The sequence below is a fragment of the Branchiostoma floridae genome, chromosome 4 (assembly GCF_000003815.2).
Source record: "Branchiostoma floridae strain S238N-H82 chromosome 4, Bfl_VNyyK, whole genome shotgun sequence".
Classification (NCBI taxonomy): Eukaryota; Metazoa; Chordata; class Leptocardii; order Amphioxiformes; family Branchiostomatidae; genus Branchiostoma; species Branchiostoma floridae.
In genome coordinates, this window is record NC_049982.1 from 30346395 (window position 1) to 30364701 (window position 18307).

At 42.3% G+C, this 18307-nt stretch overlaps 4 protein-coding genes across 9 annotated transcripts in view; all 4 read left to right on the forward strand.

Annotated features, from left to right (window-relative positions):
* Positions 1-14162, forward strand: part of LOC118414852 — a 35370-nt gene extending 21208 nt beyond the window's left edge. Inside the window, exons 1-4 of one of the 2 annotated variants that reach the window (XM_035819122.1) lie at positions 3572-3632; positions 4027-4204; positions 12968-13129; positions 13921-14162. In XM_035819122.1, coding sequence (XP_035675015.1) covers positions 4067-4204; positions 12968-13129; positions 13921-14067 — 447 coding nt within the window. In that variant the 5' untranslated portion in view covers positions 3572-3632; positions 4027-4066 and the 3' untranslated portion in view covers positions 14068-14162. Of the gene's footprint in view, positions 1-3571; positions 3633-4026; positions 4205-12967; positions 13130-13920 lie in introns of those variants that run through there. The other variant, XM_035819123.1, reaches the window with a different exon arrangement.
* LOC118414804 overlaps positions 1-18307 on the forward strand; it is a 1072569-nt gene that overhangs the window by 576464 nt on the left and 477798 nt on the right. The window lies entirely within an intron of this gene.
* LOC118414856 overlaps positions 533-18307 on the forward strand; it is a 23929-nt gene continuing 6154 nt past the window's right edge. Inside the window, exons 1-5 of the mRNA XM_035819129.1 lie at positions 533-650; positions 1058-1222; positions 1666-1710; positions 16168-16284; positions 17369-17492. Of these exons, the coding sequence (XP_035675022.1) occupies positions 1085-1222; positions 1666-1710; positions 16168-16284; positions 17369-17492 (424 nt within the window). The 5' untranslated portion in view covers positions 533-650; positions 1058-1084. The remainder of the gene's footprint in view (positions 651-1057; positions 1223-1665; positions 1711-16167; positions 16285-17368; positions 17493-18307) is intronic.
* LOC118414851 overlaps positions 7242-18307 on the forward strand; it is a 28769-nt gene continuing 17703 nt past the window's right edge. Inside the window, exons 1-4 of one of the 5 annotated variants that reach the window (XM_035819120.1) lie at positions 7255-7439; positions 7842-8021; positions 8757-8918; positions 10040-10229. In XM_035819120.1, coding sequence (XP_035675013.1) covers positions 7881-8021; positions 8757-8918; positions 10040-10183 — 447 coding nt within the window. In that variant the 5' untranslated portion in view covers positions 7255-7439; positions 7842-7880 and the 3' untranslated portion in view covers positions 10184-10229. Of the gene's footprint in view, positions 7440-7841; positions 8022-8756; positions 8919-10039; positions 10230-12265; positions 12338-14877; positions 14913-18307 lie in introns of those variants that run through there. The other 4 variants (XM_035819121.1, XM_035819117.1, XM_035819118.1 and 1 more) reach the window with 4 other exon arrangements.

Sequence of the window (18307 nt, forward strand, 5' to 3'; positions counted from 1 at the left end):
ATTGCCGATGGATGTACATCCCCTTCCTTTTGCAACAAAAAAACGTAAAGATTATCTTGTTGTTTCTTTTATTGGACATGTCTTAGCTATAGTCACGATTTTAGTCCGTGTCCTTGTTCTAACTATTCAAGTGGACGAAAAACCAGTATCTCAGCACATCTGGTTCAAATACCCTAGTCGCGCCAGGGTCTGGACGCCACTAGGGTAAAAGAGTTGCATTGTTTTTCCAGATGGAAAAGTAGCGTCGGTGGCACCGTTTATGAGAGATCTTACATGACACCATATTTCTGTACGTAAAAGAACTTCATATACCGGAAAGACTAGGGGTGACCTGGCGTACTTTGCAAAAACACGAACCGTAATTAAGCCGCGTTGCCCTAATTGCACAGGAAAAAGTGTCATGATTCCGTCCGTCCTCTGTCATAATCTCTACCCTCGTCTTACATTATACAATCACGTGATACCCATGATACAGGCTCAACGTTACATACACCGATAGCTTTTCATCCATTGAACAAAAGAAAGGTCAATGTCATTCTGACCTATTGGGATGGACCAATCCGCTTGGAGAGTTAGATTTCATCTAGAACCCCCGTGGCCGATTGCGCAGTTAGAAATTCACTGGGAGCTCGAGCAGGGTGCCGAAAAAGGTAATGATACTATTTCTAATCTTAAAGGTACACGATGTAACATTTGGCTTCATGTTAGAAACACCACCATAAACTAGACTCTCCTGGTTGTAAACAAAAACTTTCTAGCCACCATTAGGCTTCTTAGGGTTTGTGGTAATCAGTTAATCACACTTCGGGTTGGCTACATGGGAGAACAATCAAAATCTTCTTCTTCGAAAAACACTCAATTTTCTTTCATTTCAGAATGATCTTACATAGTTTAGCTTTAAAGCAACGGCCATCCAATTCATTTATCCAAGTGCTCAAGACATTCTTGAGAAGGTTTCAAAAACACCCGGTATTTTTTGTCTAATGTGATGTCTCTGAGTCACCAACCAGTTTGGGAAACTGTATGTTGCCTTTTTGCACATAACGCAAACTTGTAGAGAGGACCATTGTGAACCTCTTTCACCATGGGCAAGCTGACGGTCGAGGCTACAGGAAAGACAAGCCCAGTGGACCCGCCTCCCTATCCCTTGGAGCCTCTCCCAACTAAGCCTGGTCTCCAGACTAACATCGTGGTACCAGAGGAGGTGCCTGGTCATCCATCGGTCAGTACTAAGGATTTTCAATTCGCTTGTTTCGTACTGGTAGAGCGATCGGTTCGGAATCTGGAGGTCATGAGTTCGATGCCCGCCGTTCCCCCGACATTATGCCCTTGGGAAAGACACTTTACACGTCCTTCCACACTTAACCCAGGTGTACAAATGGGTACCTGACTTCGGTTGGGAAGGTAGAAGAAAAAGACGAAATTGATGCGCGCGAATACCATCTATATAACCGATATTTTCTCACTTTAATTTTACAAAGTTTATGATGTCTACTTTAAAAGTTTGCCCTCTGAATTTTTACCCATCTTATTGCCCTTTCTCATACTTTTTGAAGTCTGCAGAGGATGTCATCCATAACATTTACTTGTTGTAATCTAGTTATAATAGAATCCTGATATTCCTACTTGCCCGCCCTAGTCAACCTGACCTTATGTCATCTACAGGCTCGCCCCAGACGGTGCCCGAAGAAGTGCGGGACCATCGCCCTGGTTACCGTCTGTGTGGTGCTGGTGGTGGCGCTGGTCATCCTCGGGGTCAAGCTGGCCAAGAAACATAAGATGGCCGGAAAACATGGCTGCAGGGACCGTGGAGAGGAAGGGCGCATGGTAAGGAAATATTTATCTTTATGCTTTCCCCGACAGGGAAAACATATTCTTTTTGCTGGTGTATTAACATGTGTTCTTCTTTTTCTGTCATGACCAAACAGAGCTTAGAACTGCAGCAGCTACAAAATGCTACAAGGAAAACATTCTACATATTCGCGAAAACGTTGCTATCTAGTTTTTAGTTCACAGGTAGTTTCAACAGGCATGTCAAGAAAGTATCTTTTAGAGTGAAGTTGCATCCGTGTTAGCAGAAGTCATTCTGAATTGAAGTTGAACGGCAATTTCCAACACAAAACTTGAAATTACCGGTTAATTGCCCAACTCCAATTTTTGTCAAGGAATGAGCAATTCAATACAATGCAGATCAAGCACGTGTCTAGTTGAGAAGTGGATCATTAGTTGCAGAAAGTTTATGGCGCCCCGGTCCATGTTTAGAGTGGGTTGCTCATTTACTGACAAAGACTCGAGTTAAACAATTGTGCAGTCGAAAATTTAGGCACGTCCAAATTTTGTAGTTAAAAACTTACAGTTCAACTTGTTAACTTTGCTTTTAAAGTTTTGCAATGAAAAGTTGCTGAAAAGCATGCTGAAATCTGCATGGATTGCAGAAAAACAGTTCACAATGATGTTGAATAATCATACACAGAAATACATAACTGTTGCCAATTTCCAGTACATGCTTTCCGTCTAGATATATTTCAGAGGCTGGCTTTATCAAACGCGTTTTGTTTTATTATGTCTCAGGAACATTCACCTTTGATATGTTACCCACAATGCACTTTGCTGCGCATGCGTACTTAAAACAACGAACCTCCTTATTTTTTATGATAGGGGGACGATGACTGCGAAGAGATGGAGGACATGGATGAGATGGGCGAGGAGGGAGAGCAGTCGGAGGGGTCAGACGGACATGGCGGCCAGCAGAATCCTAATAGTCGCTGGTGCCCTTTTGGATCCGCAGGTACTCACGGTTGTTGAGACCTTTTGGAGATCCCAAGCAAAGTGGCTGTTGGCTACAATAGCAACACATAGCAACCAATTTTGACCCAAATTTTCACACGCTTTGTCCCCTCCCCACCTAGTATGAAAAGTTTGCATGGGGTGCCGAGAGCTGCTACCTAGCTGGCACCATGTACCATGTTGAATCGTTACCACTATGAAAAATGGAGTTTTTGGCGACGCCTCAGAGGCTAGCCTTATATTATAGTGTGCGACCGTTTGTACATCCTTCCTTTTGCATCAATAAAATGTAAAGATTATCTTGTTTCTTTTCTGGGCATGCCTTAGTCACGATTTTAGTCCCTGTCCTTGTCTAACTATTCAAGCGGACGAAAAACTAGGATCTCAGCACACCTGGTTCAAATACACTAATCGCGCCAGGATGGAAAAGTAGCGTCGGTGGCACCGTTTATGAGAGATCTTACATGGCACCATATTTCTGTACGTAAAAGAACTTCTCAATCATAAACCGGAAAGACTAGGGGTGACCTGTTGTACTTCGCCAAAACACGAACCGTAATTAAGCCGCGTTGCCCTAATTGCACAGGAAAAAGTGTCATGATTCCGTCCACTGTCATAATCTCTACCCTCACCTTACATTATACAATCATGTGATACCCATGATACAGGCTCAACGTTACATACACCGACAGCTTTTCAGACATTGAACAAAAGAAAGGTCAATGTCATTCTGACCTTTTGGAGATGGACCAATCCACTTGGAGAGTTAGATTACATCCAGAACCCCCCGTGGCCGATTGCGCCGTTAAAAATTCACTGGGAGCTCGAGCAGGGTGCAGAAAAAGGTAATGCTACTATTTTTAATCTTAAAGGTACACGATGTAACATTTAGCTTCATGTTAGAAACACCACCATTAACAAGACTCTACTGGTTGTAAACAAAAACTTTCTACCCACCATTAGGCTTCTTAGGGTTTGTGTCTATCAGTTAATCACTCTTCAGGTTGGCTACATGGGAGAACAATCAAGATCTTCTTCTTTGATAAACACTCAATTTTCTTTCACTTCAGAATAATCTTACATAGTTTAGCTTTAAAGCAACGGCCATCCAATTCATTTGTCCTAATGCTCAAGACATTCTTGAGAAGGTTTCAAAAACACCTTGTATTTTTTGTCTAATGTGATGTCTCTGAGTCACCAACCAGTTTGGGAAACTGTATGTTGCCTCTTTGCACATAGCGCAAACTTCTAGAGAGGACCATTGTGAACCTCTTTCACCATGGGCAAGCTGACGGTCGAGGCTACAGGAAAGACAAGCCCAGTGGACCCGCCTCCCTATCCTTTGGAGCCCCTCCCAACTAAGCCTGGTCTCCAGACTAACATCGTGGTACCAGAGGAGGTGCCTGGTCATCCATCGGTCAGTACTAAAGATTTTCAATTCGCTTGTTGCGTACTGGTAGAGCGATCGGTTCGGAATCTGGAGGTCATGAGTTCGATGCCCGCCGTTCCCCCGACATTATGCCCTTGGGAAAGACACTTTACACGTCCTTCCACACTTAACCCAGGTGTACAAATGGGTACCTGACTTCGGTTGGGAAGGTAGAAGAAAAAGACGAAATTGATGCGCGCGGATGCCATCTATATAACCGATATTTTCTCACTTTAATTTTACAAAGTTTATGATGTCTACTTTGAGAGTTTGCCCTCTGAATTTTTACTCATCTAATAGCCCTTTCTCATACTTTTTGAAGTCTGCAGAGGATGTCATCCATAACATTTACTTGTTGTAATCTAATAATAGAATCCTGATATTCCTACTTGCCCGCATTAGTCAACATGGCCTTATGTCATCTACAGGCTCGCCCCAGACGGTGCCCGAAGAAGTGCGGAACCATCGCCCTGGTTACCGTCTGTGTGGTGCTGGTGGTGGCGCTGGTCATCCTCGGGGTCAAGCTGGCCAAGAAACATAAGATGGCCGGGAAACATGGCTGTAGGGACCGTGGGAAGGAAGGGCACATGGTAAGAAAATATTTGTTTTTATGTTTGTCCCGACAGGGAACATGCTGTTTTTGCTGGTGTGTTCTTCTTCTCTCTCATTCTTGTTGTTATTTATCTTATGCTTTCCCCGACAGGGAAACCCTAATTTTTGCTGGTGTGCTCTTCTTCTTTCTCATTCTTCTTGTTACCTTCGCCAAGAAGGTTGTATTTTGGGTAGAAAATTATGTTGTGCCCCAATATGTACGTCAATCGCATATAGCTCGAGCTGCTGTGGATGGAATTTCCTGATATTTGAGTAGCGGTTGCAGAAACGGAGGTGTTGTTCGAAAACGGTTCACTTGGCACTCTTCGTCGGCACTGCAGCGGGGCAAGTGTGTGCGTGTGTGTAATTGCGGACACGATAACTCGAGACGCTGTTAATCGTAATCGTATTGCATGGTATTTGGTAGTTATGTAGGGATTGGGAACCGAAGGTCAAGTTCGATAATGGGCCTCCCGGCGACAAGTTGTGGTACTCCAGCAGAGCGTCAAAGTTGGCGTTGAAATTATCCTCAAGTGGCAGGATCATGACTTTTGACTAGTGGATACGTCTTTGCGTAGGGAGGAAGTCGTGCAAGCTTGGGCCCCCGGCCCCTGGTGGCTTGTTTGGAACTGCAGTCGCCGATTTCCTTTCAAACTTTGCACGAGAATAACTCGAGAACGTGTTGACAGATCCTCATGACTTTTGGCATTTAGATAGCCTTATTGATGACTTACATATTGAAATACTAATTATGCCAACCAACAGCTAATTTGCATAATAAATGAGGAAAATTTATAAATCCACCGCATTCCATGATAGGACTTTCAAACTTGTCACATATGTAGCTGAGAAAGAGAGAAATGTCAATAGATATAAATTATGCAAATGTCGACCTCATTTGCATAATTAATGACACAATACAGTTAGTTCAACAAGCATGCCATAAGGAAAGTATCTTAAAGTTTTAGACGGGATATTTGGACATATTACCCACAATGCACTTTGCATCGCATACGTACTTAAAACTACTAACCTCCTTATTTGTTATGATAGGGGGATGATGACTGTGAAGAGATGGAGGACATGGATGAGATGGGCGACGAGGGACCGCAGTCCGATGAGCAAGACGGAGATCGCGTCAACAAACGCTGGTGTGTAGACCTAGCTGTTTGCCCTTGAATAGTTACCTCCATGAAAATAGATGTATTGTTTTTTTATGTGTCTCCGTGTGTGTTTGTCTTTTCGGATACTTGTGGTCAGCATAACTTAACAACATTTGGCTGTATTGTAATGATAATTAGCATTTGGGAAGGTATGAGAAAGATAAATGTTTAGGTTAATTATGAGCCTCCTGGCGGTTTTCCTGAATGCATCAGCAGAACTTCCGGTTTTGTATTGTTCGTCCAGGACATCCTATGGTTTTGATTTTTCGGTAGCAGACAACTTTTAATGTCCAGTTGACATTGCTGTAAAAAGCTCAGAAGAGTTGTTGTGTGAATAGAAAACTGATTTTTTTTTATTTCTTCGTTCAATGTAAGAGTCAAAACAAGGATGTAAACATTTATATGGTAACTATGTGAAGAGTGTTTCGTACATTAATCATACATCATAGGTATGTATGTATATCTAGTTGGAGTATTTTCACATTGAAGGTTGCACCGATTAGTTAATTGTACAGCGTAAGTTTCTGATATTACTTGTCGAGATATGAGTTATGCTATGAAGTTTACAAAAATATCCCCACTATAGTTTGTCTCATTAGAATAAGGTGGTTCGCACATAGGCAGCGAAATGCATTGTGGGTAATATGTCAAAGGTAAAGGCCCCTGAGTTGTAAACAGTTTTTTTATCACCCACTGTCTTGATTCTCCTAACAATGTCCAGACGTAATTCAGTTCTGTCCCAGAGACCCCCACATGTGAAATATTACCCGCAATGCATTTCGCTGTGAATGTGTACTAAGAGTTGTTTGTGTTTCACGGTGATTGCCGATGAATGTACATTCTTAGTTTTGTAACAATAAAATTGGAAATGATCTTGTTTCTTTCCTGGACATACCTTTGTCATGATATTATCCCTTGTCCTCGTTTTAGCTATTGTAGCGGACGAAAAACTAGCTTCTCGGCACATCTGGTTCAAGTACCCTTGAACCCGGGTTCACGCCCGGGTCTGGACACGGGGAAAAGAATCGCATTGTCCTTTAGGATGGGGGAGTAAAGCTGGTGGTCAAGTGTATGAGAGGGATCATATGGCGCCAACATTCTGCATGTACAAGAACTCAGTACACCGGAAAGAGTATGTAGGGGTGACTTATTGTACTTTGCTAAAACACGAACCGTAATAAAGCCGCATTGTGCTACTGGCACAAGAAAAAGCACCATACTTCGTCCTCTGTCTGAGGTCACAATCTTTACCCTCACCTTACACAATACAATCACGTGATACCCATGATACAAGCTCAACGTTATATACACCGACAGCTTTTCATCCATTGAACAAAAGAAAGGTCAATGTCATTCTGACCTTTTGGGGATGGACCAATCCGCTTGGAGAGTTAGATTTCATCTAGAACCCCCGTGGCCGATTGCGCAGTTAGAAATTCACTGGGAGCTCGAGCAGGGTGCAGAAAAAGGTAATGCTACTATTTCTAATCTTAAAGGTACACGATGTAACATTTGGCTTCATGTTAGAAACACCAGCATAAACTAGACTCTCCTGGTTGTAAACAAAAACTTTCTAGCCACCATTAGGCTTCTTAGGATTTGTGGTAATCAGTTAATCACACTTCAGGTTGGCTACATGGGAGAACAATCAAGATCTTCTTCTTCGAAAACACTCAGTTTTCTTTCACTTCAGAATAATCTTACGCAGTACAGCTTTAAAGTAACGGCCATCCAATTCATTTATCCTAGTGCTTAAGACATTCTTGAGAATGTTTCAAAAACACCTTGTATTTTTTTTGTCTTATGCGAGTGTCTTTAAGTCACAAGTTTTTGAACATGTTTGAATTTTTTGTTGTTGTTTCTTTGCATAGAGCACAAACTTCTAGAGACCAGTGTGAACCTCCTTCACCATGGGCAAGCTGACGGTCGAGGCTTCTGGAAAGACAGACCCAGAGGACCCGCCTCCCTATCCTTTGGAGCCACTCCCAACTTATAAGCCTGGTCTCCAGACTAACATCGTGGTACCAGAGGCGGAGCCTGGGCAACCACCGGTAAGTACTACAGATTTTTACAATCCCCAGTTGTGTGGCGTAACTGGTAGAGCGTTCGGCTCAAAATCTAGAGGTCCCGAGTTCGATACCCAACGTGCCCCCTTCGTTGTGCCCTTGGGAAAGACACTTTACACGACCTTTCTCACTTCACCCAGGTGTAAAAAATGGGTACCTGACTTCGGTCGGGGAGGTAAAAGAAAAATACTACCTTTACCTTCTGTCTGTACTGTGTATGTGGCACTGTTAATATAAGTTACTAACTTGAGTGCAGTGCCACATTGTCCTCGTCTGTCGAAAAGCAAATAGGAAAAAAGAAATCTTACATCAAGCTTTGACAGTGGAGTAAAAGCTAGTAGATAGCTACCAATAGAGTCTTTATTTTTGTTCTTTCTCATTTTCTTCTTCTTTGACCTTGGATTTGACTTTGGCATTCTATTACATTAGTATCCGTTTTCCATTTTTTTGCCATCTACGGCATATATTTACTCATTTTACACTCTTTGTACGATTTACAGTATGGTTGCAAAATTCTTTTCTGTTTTAAACGGCCGAAAATTGATGCGCGCGCGGATGTCACCCATATAATCAAATCGACAGGGTCGTATGTTAGTCAGTGTAACACAAACTCTGCTGTCCGGGACTGTGTACTTGGCCCCTCCCCTTTAGGAGGCCGGCGGATGTTGATCGGGCTGCTATAAGCGAGATTTAATCAGGCTAGTCTTATGTTATCTACAGGCTCGCCCCAGACGATGCCCGAAGAAGTGCGGGACCATCGTCCTTGTTACCGTCTGTGTGGTGTTGGTGGTGGCGGTAGTTATGCTGGGCATCAAGCTGGGCAAGAAACATATGATGGCCGGGAAACATGGCTGTAGGGACCGTGGAGAGGAAGGGCGCATGGTAAGGAAATATATATCTTAATGCTTTCCCCGACAGGGATAACATGTCATTTCTGCTGGTGTATTCTTTATCTGCTTCTTTCTCATTCTCCTTCTTCTTCTTATTTATTTTATGCTTTCCCCAAACATATTGTTTTTGCTCGTGTGTTCTTCTTCTTTCTTCTTCTTCTGTTATTAGAGATTAGAACTGCCGTGAACTAATCAGAGCTTAGAACTGCAACATCATATTAGCTGTAACGTTATTAATATAAACCATTACAGGTTTGCGATAGCAAAACCTGCTTTTGATATTTTTTTTCTTTTTGTACTCGCACACAATACTGTAGGACGAGCCTGATGGTACACTATTATGTGCGAGTAGCTAGCTTGACAAAAGGTTACATGGGAAATATGCCGCATGTTCGCGAAAATGTTGCCTTTCTGTTTCACAGTTACTTTCAACAGGCATGTCAAAAAGTATCTTGAAGTTTTAGACTGGAAGTTTATCTGTGTTAGTAGAAGTCATTCTGAATCGAAGTTACATGTAAGTTGAACAGCCATTTCCAAAACAAAAACTAAACTTACCAGTTGACCGTTTAACTCCAGGATTTTTCATGTAATGAGCAATTTAATACAAAACAGATAGAGCACGTGACATAATGAGAAGTGGAACATTTAGTTGCAGAAAGATTATGGCGCCCCAATCTCTATTTAGGGCGGGCCGATCACAGTGCTCATTCCTTGCATGACAAAGACTGGAGTTTGACATTCAAAAATTTGCGTAAACGAACAATTTTTTAGTTGTAAATTGCATTCAGCTTTTCTCAGAAGTTTTATATTGAAAACTGAAATAAATGTCTTTGCTGCAAAGACCGGGAACATCCGTAAGCACGCTGTAGGCTGTACCCTAAACCCAAACATAATCGTTTGTCGTATTTCTCAAGTGCTATAATTTTTTAACCCTTTGGCCCTAAATAACAATAGAAATCTCCATAGGTCGACGGTGTTCTTCTACCATAAATAAATGTATTGTGTTCTATGGCCTCTCCTCTCAGGGGCCTTCGCCTTTGAAATATTACCCACAATGCACTTCGCTGCGCATGCGACCTTAAAACTACGAACCTCCTTATTTCATTATGATAGGGGGATGACGACTGCGAAGAGATGGGAGACATGGATGAGATGGGCGACGAGGAACCGCAGTCGGATGAGCAAGACGGAGATGCCGACGAGCAGAATCCGAATAGTCGCTGGTGCCCTGGAGGAACTGGTAGTCACAATTGTTAAAACATTTTGGAGATCCCAGCAAAGTGGATGTTGGCTACCCTAGCAACACATAGCAACCAACTTTGACCCCAATTTTCACACATTTTCTCCACTGTTACCCAATACCCAACCCCCCCCCCCCCCCCCATCACCACCACCACCACCGCCACACCTAGTGTGAAAACTTTGCATGGGGGTGCCGAGAGTTGCTACCTGGCACCATGTACTATGTTGAATCGTTACCTCTATGAAAAATAGAGCTTTTTTTTATTGTATCTGTGTGTGCAGACACTATTTTAGTTGCCAGCATAACTCACGAATATTTGCTTGGGTTGTGATAATATCTGGTATGTGGGCTGATGTCGGCAAGATAGATGACTTCGTCGATTTTGAGCCTCCTTGCGGTTTTTCTAGATGCTGCAGCAGAACCTCCTGATGTATATTTTTCGTCCAGGACATGCTATGGTTTTGATTTTTCGGTGGCTGGCAGTTTTTGAAGTCCAGTTGACATTGCTGTGAAAAGCTCAGAAGAGTTGTTGTGTGAACAGAAAACTGATTTGTAGATTTCTTCGTTCAATGTAAGAGTCAAAACACGGATGTAAACATTTATATGGTACCTATGTGAAGAGTGACTTAGTGTTTCGTACATTAATCATACATCATATGTATGTATGTATATCTAGTTGGAGTATTTTCACATTGAAGGTTGCACCGATTAGTTAATTGTACGGCGTAAGTTTCTGATATTACTTGTCGAGAAATGAGTTAGGCTATGAAGTTTACAAAATATCCCCACTATAGTTTGTCTCATTAGGATAAGGAATTGAGGGTAATATATCAAAGGTAAAGGCCCCTGAGTTGTAAACAGTTTTTGTATCACCCGCTGTCTCGATTCTCCTAACAACGTCCAGGCGTAATTCATTTATGTCCCAGGGATCTCCAACTGTTATATATTAACCATAATGCATTCCGCTACGCATGCGTACTAGTTGTTGAACAAAGAGTTGTTTGTGTTTCACGGTGATTGCCGATGAATGTACATCCTCCCTTTTGCAACAATAAAATGTAAAGATTATCTTGTTGTTTCTTTTCTGGACATGCTTTAGTCACGATTTTAGTCCATGTCCTTGTCCTATTTATTCAAGTGGACGAAAAACTAGTATCTCAGCACATCTGGTTCAAATACCCTAGTCGTGCCAGGGTCTGGACGCGACTAGGGTAAAAGAGTTGCATTGTCTTTCCGGATGGAAAAGTAGCGTCGGTGGCACCGTTTATGAGAGATCTTACATGACACCATATTTCTGTACGTAAAAGAACTTCATATACCGGAAAGACTAGGGGTGACCTGGTGTACTTCGCCAAAACACGAACCGTAATTAAAACAGTTTTTTTATCACCCACTGTCTTGATTCTCCTAACATTGTCCAGACGTAATTCAGTTCTGTCCCAGAGACCCCCACATGTGACATATTACCCGCAATGCATTTCGCTGTGAATGTGTACTAAGAGTTGTTTGTGTTTCACGGTGATTGCCGATGAATGTACATTCTTAGTTTTGTAACAATAAAATTGGAAATGATCTTGTTTCTTTCCTGGACATACCTTTGTCATGATACTATCCTTGTCCTCGTTTTAGCTATTGTAGCGGACGAAAAACTAGCTTCTCGGCACATCTGGTTCAAGTACCCTAGAACCCGAGTTCACGCCCGGGTCTGGACACGGGGAAAAGAATCGCATTGTCCTTTAGGATGGGGAGTAAAGCCGGTGGTCAAGTGTATGAGAGGGATCATATGGCGCCAACATTCTGCATGTACAAGAACTCAGTACACCGGAAAGAGTATGTAGGGGTGACTTATTGTACTTTGCTAAAACACGAACCGTAATAAAGCCGCATTGTGCTACTGGCACAAGAAAAAGCGCCATACTTCGTCCTCTGTCTGAGGTCACAATCTTTACCCTCACCTTACACAATACAATCACGTGATACCCATGATACAAGCTCAACGTTACATACACCGACAGCTTTTCATCCGTTGAACAAAAGAAAGGTCAATGTCATTCTGACCTTTTGGAGATGGACCAATCCGCTTGGAGACTTAGATTTCATCCAGAACCCACCGTGGCCGATTGCGCAGTTAGAAATTCACTGGGAGCTCGAGCAGGGTGCCGAAAAAGGTAATGCTACTATTTCTAATCTTAAAGGTACACGATATAACATTTGGCTTAAAGTTAGAAATACCACCATAAACAAGACTCTCCTGGTTGTAAACAAAAACTTTCTAGCCACCATTAGACTTCTTAGGATTTGTGGTAATCAGTTATTCACACTTCAGGTTGGCTACATGGGAGAACAATCAAGATCTTCTTCTTCGAAAACACTCAGTTTTCTTTCACTTCAGAATAATCTTACATAGTTTAGCTTTAAAGCAACGGCCATCCGATTCAGTTATCCTAATGCTCAAGACATTCTTGAGAAGGTTTCGAAAACACCTTGTATTTTTTGTCTAATGTGATGTCTTTGAGTCACCAACCAGTTTGGGAAACTGCATTTTGTCTCTTTGCACATAGCGCAAACTTCTGGATTGGACCATTGTGAACCTTTTTCACCATGGGCAAGCTGACGGTCGAGGCTACTGGAAAGCCTGGTCTCCAGACTAACATCGTGGTACCTGAGTCGGTGCCTGGGCAACCACCGGTCAGTACTACGGATTTAAAATTGTTCTATCAGCTTTGATAGTTGAGTAACAGCTTTTCTTACAGCACTTGTTTGTTTGAAATATAATCATGGCGTTATGTCATCTACAGGCTCGCCCCAGACGGTGCCCGAAGAAGTGCGGGACCATCGCCCTGGTTACCGTCTGTGTGGTGCTGGTGGTGGCGCTGGTCATCCTCGGGGTCAAGCTGGCCAAGAAACATAAGATGGCCGGGAAACATGGCTGTAGGGACCGTGGAGAGGAAGGCCACATGGTGAGGAAATAGTTATCTTTATGCTTTCCCCGACAGGGAAAACATATTCTTTTTGCTGGTGTATTAACATGTGTTCTTCTTTTTCTGTCATGAACCGACCAGAGCTTTATACTGCAGCAGCTACAAAAGGCTACAGGGAAAACATTCTACATATTCGCGAAAACGTTACTATCTAGTTTTTAGTTCTCAGTTAGTTTCAACAGGCATGTCAAGAAAGTATCTTTTAGAGTGAAGATGCATCCGTGTAAGCAGAAGTCATTCTAAATTGAAGTTGAACGGCAATTTCCAACACAAAACTTGAACTTATTGGTTAATTGCCCAACTCCAATTTTTTTCAAGGAATGAGCAATTCAATACAATGCAGATCAAGCACGTGTCTAGGTGAGAAGTGGATCATTAGTCATCATCATCACTGACAAAGACTCGAGTTAAACAATTGTGCAGTCGAAAATTTAGGCACGTCCAAATTTTGTAGTTAAAAACTTACAGTTCAACTTGTTAACTTTGCTTTTAAAGTTTTGCAATGAAAAGTTGCTGAAAAGCATGCTGAAATCTGCATGGATTGCAGAAAAACAGTTCACAATGATGATGAATAATCATACACAGAAATACATAACTGTTGCCAATTTCCAGTAAATGCTTTCCGTCTAGATAGATTTCAGAGACTGGCTTTATAAAACGCGTTTTGTTTTATTATGTCTCAGGAACATTCACCTTTGACATGTTACCCACAATGCACTTTGCTGCGCATGCGTACTTAAAACAACGAACCTCCTTATTTTTTATGATAGGGGGACGATGACTGCGAAGAGATGGAGGACATGGATGAGATGGACGAGGAGGGAGAGCAGTCGGAGGGGTCAGACGGACATGGCGGCGAGCAGAATCCAAATAGTCGCTGGTGCCCTTTTGGATCCGGCGGTACTCACGGTTGTTAAGACCTTTTTGGAGATCCCCAGCAAAGTGGCTGTTGGCTACAATAGCAACACATAGCAACCAATTTTGACCCAAATTTTCACACACTTTGTCCCCTCCCCACACTAGTATGAAAAGTTTGCATGGGGGTGCCGAGAGCTGCTACCTACATGTAGCTGGCACCATGTACCATGTTGAATCGTTACCACTATGAAAAATGGAGTTTTTGGCGACGCCTCAGAGGCTAGCCTTATACTATAGTGTGCGACCGTTTGTACATCCTTCCTTTTGCATCAATAAAATGTAAAGATTATCTTGTTGTTTCTTTTCTGGGCATGCCTTAGTTACGATTTTAGTCCCTGTCCTTGTCTAACTATTCAAGCGGACGAAAAACTAGGATCTCAGCACATCTGGTTCAAATACCCTAATCGCGCCAGGATGGAAAAGTAGCGTCGGTGGCACAGTTTATGAGAGATCTTACATGGCACCATATTTCTGTACGTAAAAGAACTTCTGAATCATAAACCGGAAAGACTAGGGGTGACCTGGTTTACTTCACCAAAACACGAACCGTAATTAAGCCGCGTTGCCCTAATTGCACAGGAAAAAGTGTCATGATTCCGTCCTCTGTCATAATCTTTACCCTTACGTTACAATAAACATTATACAATCCTGTGATACCCATGATACAAGCCCAACGTTACATACACCGACAGCTTTTCATCCATTGTACAAAAGAAAGGTCAATGCCATTCTGACCTTTTGGGGATGGACCAATCCTCTTGGAGAGTTAGATTTCATCCAGAACCCCCGTGGCCGATTGCGCAGTTAGAAATTCACTGGGAGCTCCAGCAGGGTGCCGAAAAAGGTAATGCTACTATTTCTAATCTTAAAGGTACACGATGTAACATTTTGCTTCATGTTAGAAACACCACCATAAACTAGACTCTCCTGGTTGTAAACAAAAAACTTTCTAGCCACCATTAGGCTTCTTAGGGTTTGTGGTAATCAGTTAATCACACTTCAGGTTGGCTACATGGGAGAACAATCAAGATCTTCTTCTTTGAAAAACACTCAATTTTCTTTCACTTCAGAATAATCTTACATAGTTTAGCTTTAAAGCAACTGCCATCCAATTCATTTATCCAAGTGCTCAAGACATTCTTGAGAAGGTTTCAAAAACACCTTGTACTTTTTGCTTACTGTGATGTCTTTGAGTCACCAACCAGTTTGGGAATCTGTCTGGATTATTTTATCTCTTTGCACATAGCGCAAACTTCTAGAGAGGACCATCGTGAACCTCTTTCTCAATGGGCAAGCTGACGGTCGAGGCTTCTGGAAAGACAAGCCCAGAAGACCCGCCTCCCTATCCTTTGGAGCCCCTCCCAACTAAGCCTGGTCTCCAGACTAACATCGTGGTACCAGAGGAGGTGTCTGGTCATCCACCGGTCAGTACTACGGATTGAAAATTCTTGTATCGAGCTTTGACAGTGAAGTAACAGCTAGTTGATAGCTAATAATAGAGTCTTTTCTTCTTTCACATCTTCTTCCTTGACCTTGGAATTGACTTTGGCGTTATATGACATTAGATTAGACTTTTTTTGCAATCCTTGGCGGCTCATTCTACAACTTAAGCTTTGTACGTATACAGTATTGTTGAAAAATTCTTTTTCATATGCCTGAAAATTGATGCACGTGTGTGCGTTCATTTTAGCCACTATTCTGAAACCCTTAAATGTTTAAATCCCTGGGCAATCAGAATCTTATACTTGCTAGAGGATCTGCTCTCCAGGGTAAAGGGGCACATGGTCAGGGCATGGGGCCACAGCGTCCTTGCAATAAAACATTTCAGTCTTCGTACAGGCTAACATACTTGCAATAAAAACATCTCAGTCTTAGAACAGGTGAACATACTAACCAAGCCTGGGAAAGAATGGACTGGATGTTTAGTCTTGTGGTTTAGCAGCATTTTTGCTTGATTTTCATATTTTGTCACCCTCACGCGTTAGTCTTGGGGTCTCCAGGCCAGAGGATGTCATGTATAAAATCAAAACAGTGTGGCCTTATGTCCTCTAAAGGCTCACCCCAGACGATGCCCAAAGAAGTGCGGGACCATCACCCTGGTTACCGTCTGTGTGGTGCTGGTGGTGGCGCTGGTCATCCTCGGGGTCAAGCTGGCCAAGAAACATAAGATGGCCGGAAAACATGGTTGCAGAGACCGTGGAGAGAAAGGACACATGGTAAGAAAATATTTGTTTTTATGCTTTTCCCGACAGGGAAACATATCGTTGTTTTTGCTGGTGTTGGTGTTCTTCTTCTCTCTCATTCTTCTTGTTATTTATCTTAAGTTTTTTAATCCTTTCCCCGACAGGGAAACCCTATTCTTTTGCTGGTCTGTTCTTCGTCTTTCCTTTACTTCCCTCATGAACCAATCAGAGCTTAGAAATGCCGAGAACCAATCAGAGCGTAGAACTGCAACATCAGAATAGCTGTATGAATATGATCATTTACAGCTTTGCGATAGAAAAAAGCATGTATGTGGCTTTTTTTTGTTTCTGGTCACACACAATACTAAAAGACGAGCCTAATTAAATAATGTAGCGTTCTAGTAGCTTGCAAAAAGCTACATGGAAGGCATTCTATATATTCGAGAAAATGTTGCCTTTCTAGTATACAGTTAGTTCAACAAGCATGTCATAAGGAAAGTATCTTGAAGTCTTAGACTGGATATTTTCTGTGTTTAGTAGAAGTCATTTTGAATTAAAGTTGAACGGCAATTTCTAATACAAAAATTTGCGCTTGCGACTTGACCTTCAAACTCCAGTCTTTGTCAAGGAATGAGCAATCTAAGGTGAGAAGTGGATCATTAGTTCCAGAAAGTTTATGGCGCCCCCGTCTCTGTTAGGGCTAATTCCTTGACAACGACTTGACTTTGACAGACGGAAATTTGGGCACCTCGAATTTCGGAGTTGAAAATTACTGTTCCACTACTTAAGTTTGCTTCAAAACTGTGAAGTTCTGCAATGACAATAATTAGCTTTTCTGACAATTAAAAAGGAAGCTCGGTGAAATCTGTAAGCAAAATTCGTTAATTTCAGAAAAAGCAGATGATATCTGCAATGAATGATATTACACAGATACACCAAACACATAACATTTGCCAAATTGCCAGTACATGCTTGCCGTCTATACTAGTATATGTTTAAGATTTTTCAAACGTGTTTTGTTTATGTCACGGGCTTTCACGTTTGACATATTACCCACAATGCACATTGCCACGCATGCATACTTAAAATCACGAACTTCCTTATTTTGTTATGACAGGGGGATGACGACTGCGAAGAGATGGAAGACATGGATGAGACGGGCGACGAGGGACCGCAGTCCGATGAGCAAGACGGAGATCGCGTCAATAGTCGCTGGTGTGTACATCTACCTACCTGTACAGGTGTGTACTTCTTCTTCTTCTTCTTCTGTCACGAACCAATCATAGCTTAGAACTGCCGTGAACCAATCAGAGCGTAGAAGTGCAACATCAGAATAGCTGTATCTGTACCTGTATCCACGTAGCCGGTATAACCGCCCTTCGGCGTAAAACACCAGCTTCGCAGGCACGCGGCGCGACAGCAGCTGGTTACATTACACTGAACGACCCGTCACACCTAACTTTTGCACATCGATCTGCAAGCAATCTTTTAAACTATCCAGAAAAGATGCCCCTACTGTGCTTGATGATAACAAGTTCCACTCTACGATAGTTTTGGGAAAGTACGAATTTTGAACACATCAATCCTAGAATGGTAACTATGGTATTTGAAGGCAGGACTGTTTCTTTCTTTTTTGGCTGGTATTAGATACTTATCAGTCGGTACCTCCACCAGTTTATCGGTCATTTTGTACATCATGTAAAGTCTGGACGTTTTTTTAACTGTCTTTAAGTGACGTCCACTGCAGTTTTGTTTTCATTTTGGTAACACTTGCATCCCTGTTGTAGTTGTTTGTACAGAATCTGGCAGCTTGGTTCTGTACCCTTTCAAGTTTATCTTTGTCTTTCTTTGTATACGGGCCCCATACTGTAGCGGCATATTCAAGGTTAGGTCTTAGCAGTGACGAGTATGCAAGTGATTTTACCTAGGCTGGGCATGCCCACAGGTTGCGTTTGATTACTCCCAGTGTCTGTTTAGCCTTGGTTGTTATTTTGTTAACATGGACACCCCACTTCAGCTCAGTTGTTAATGTAACACCCAGGTATGGGTGGGGGTT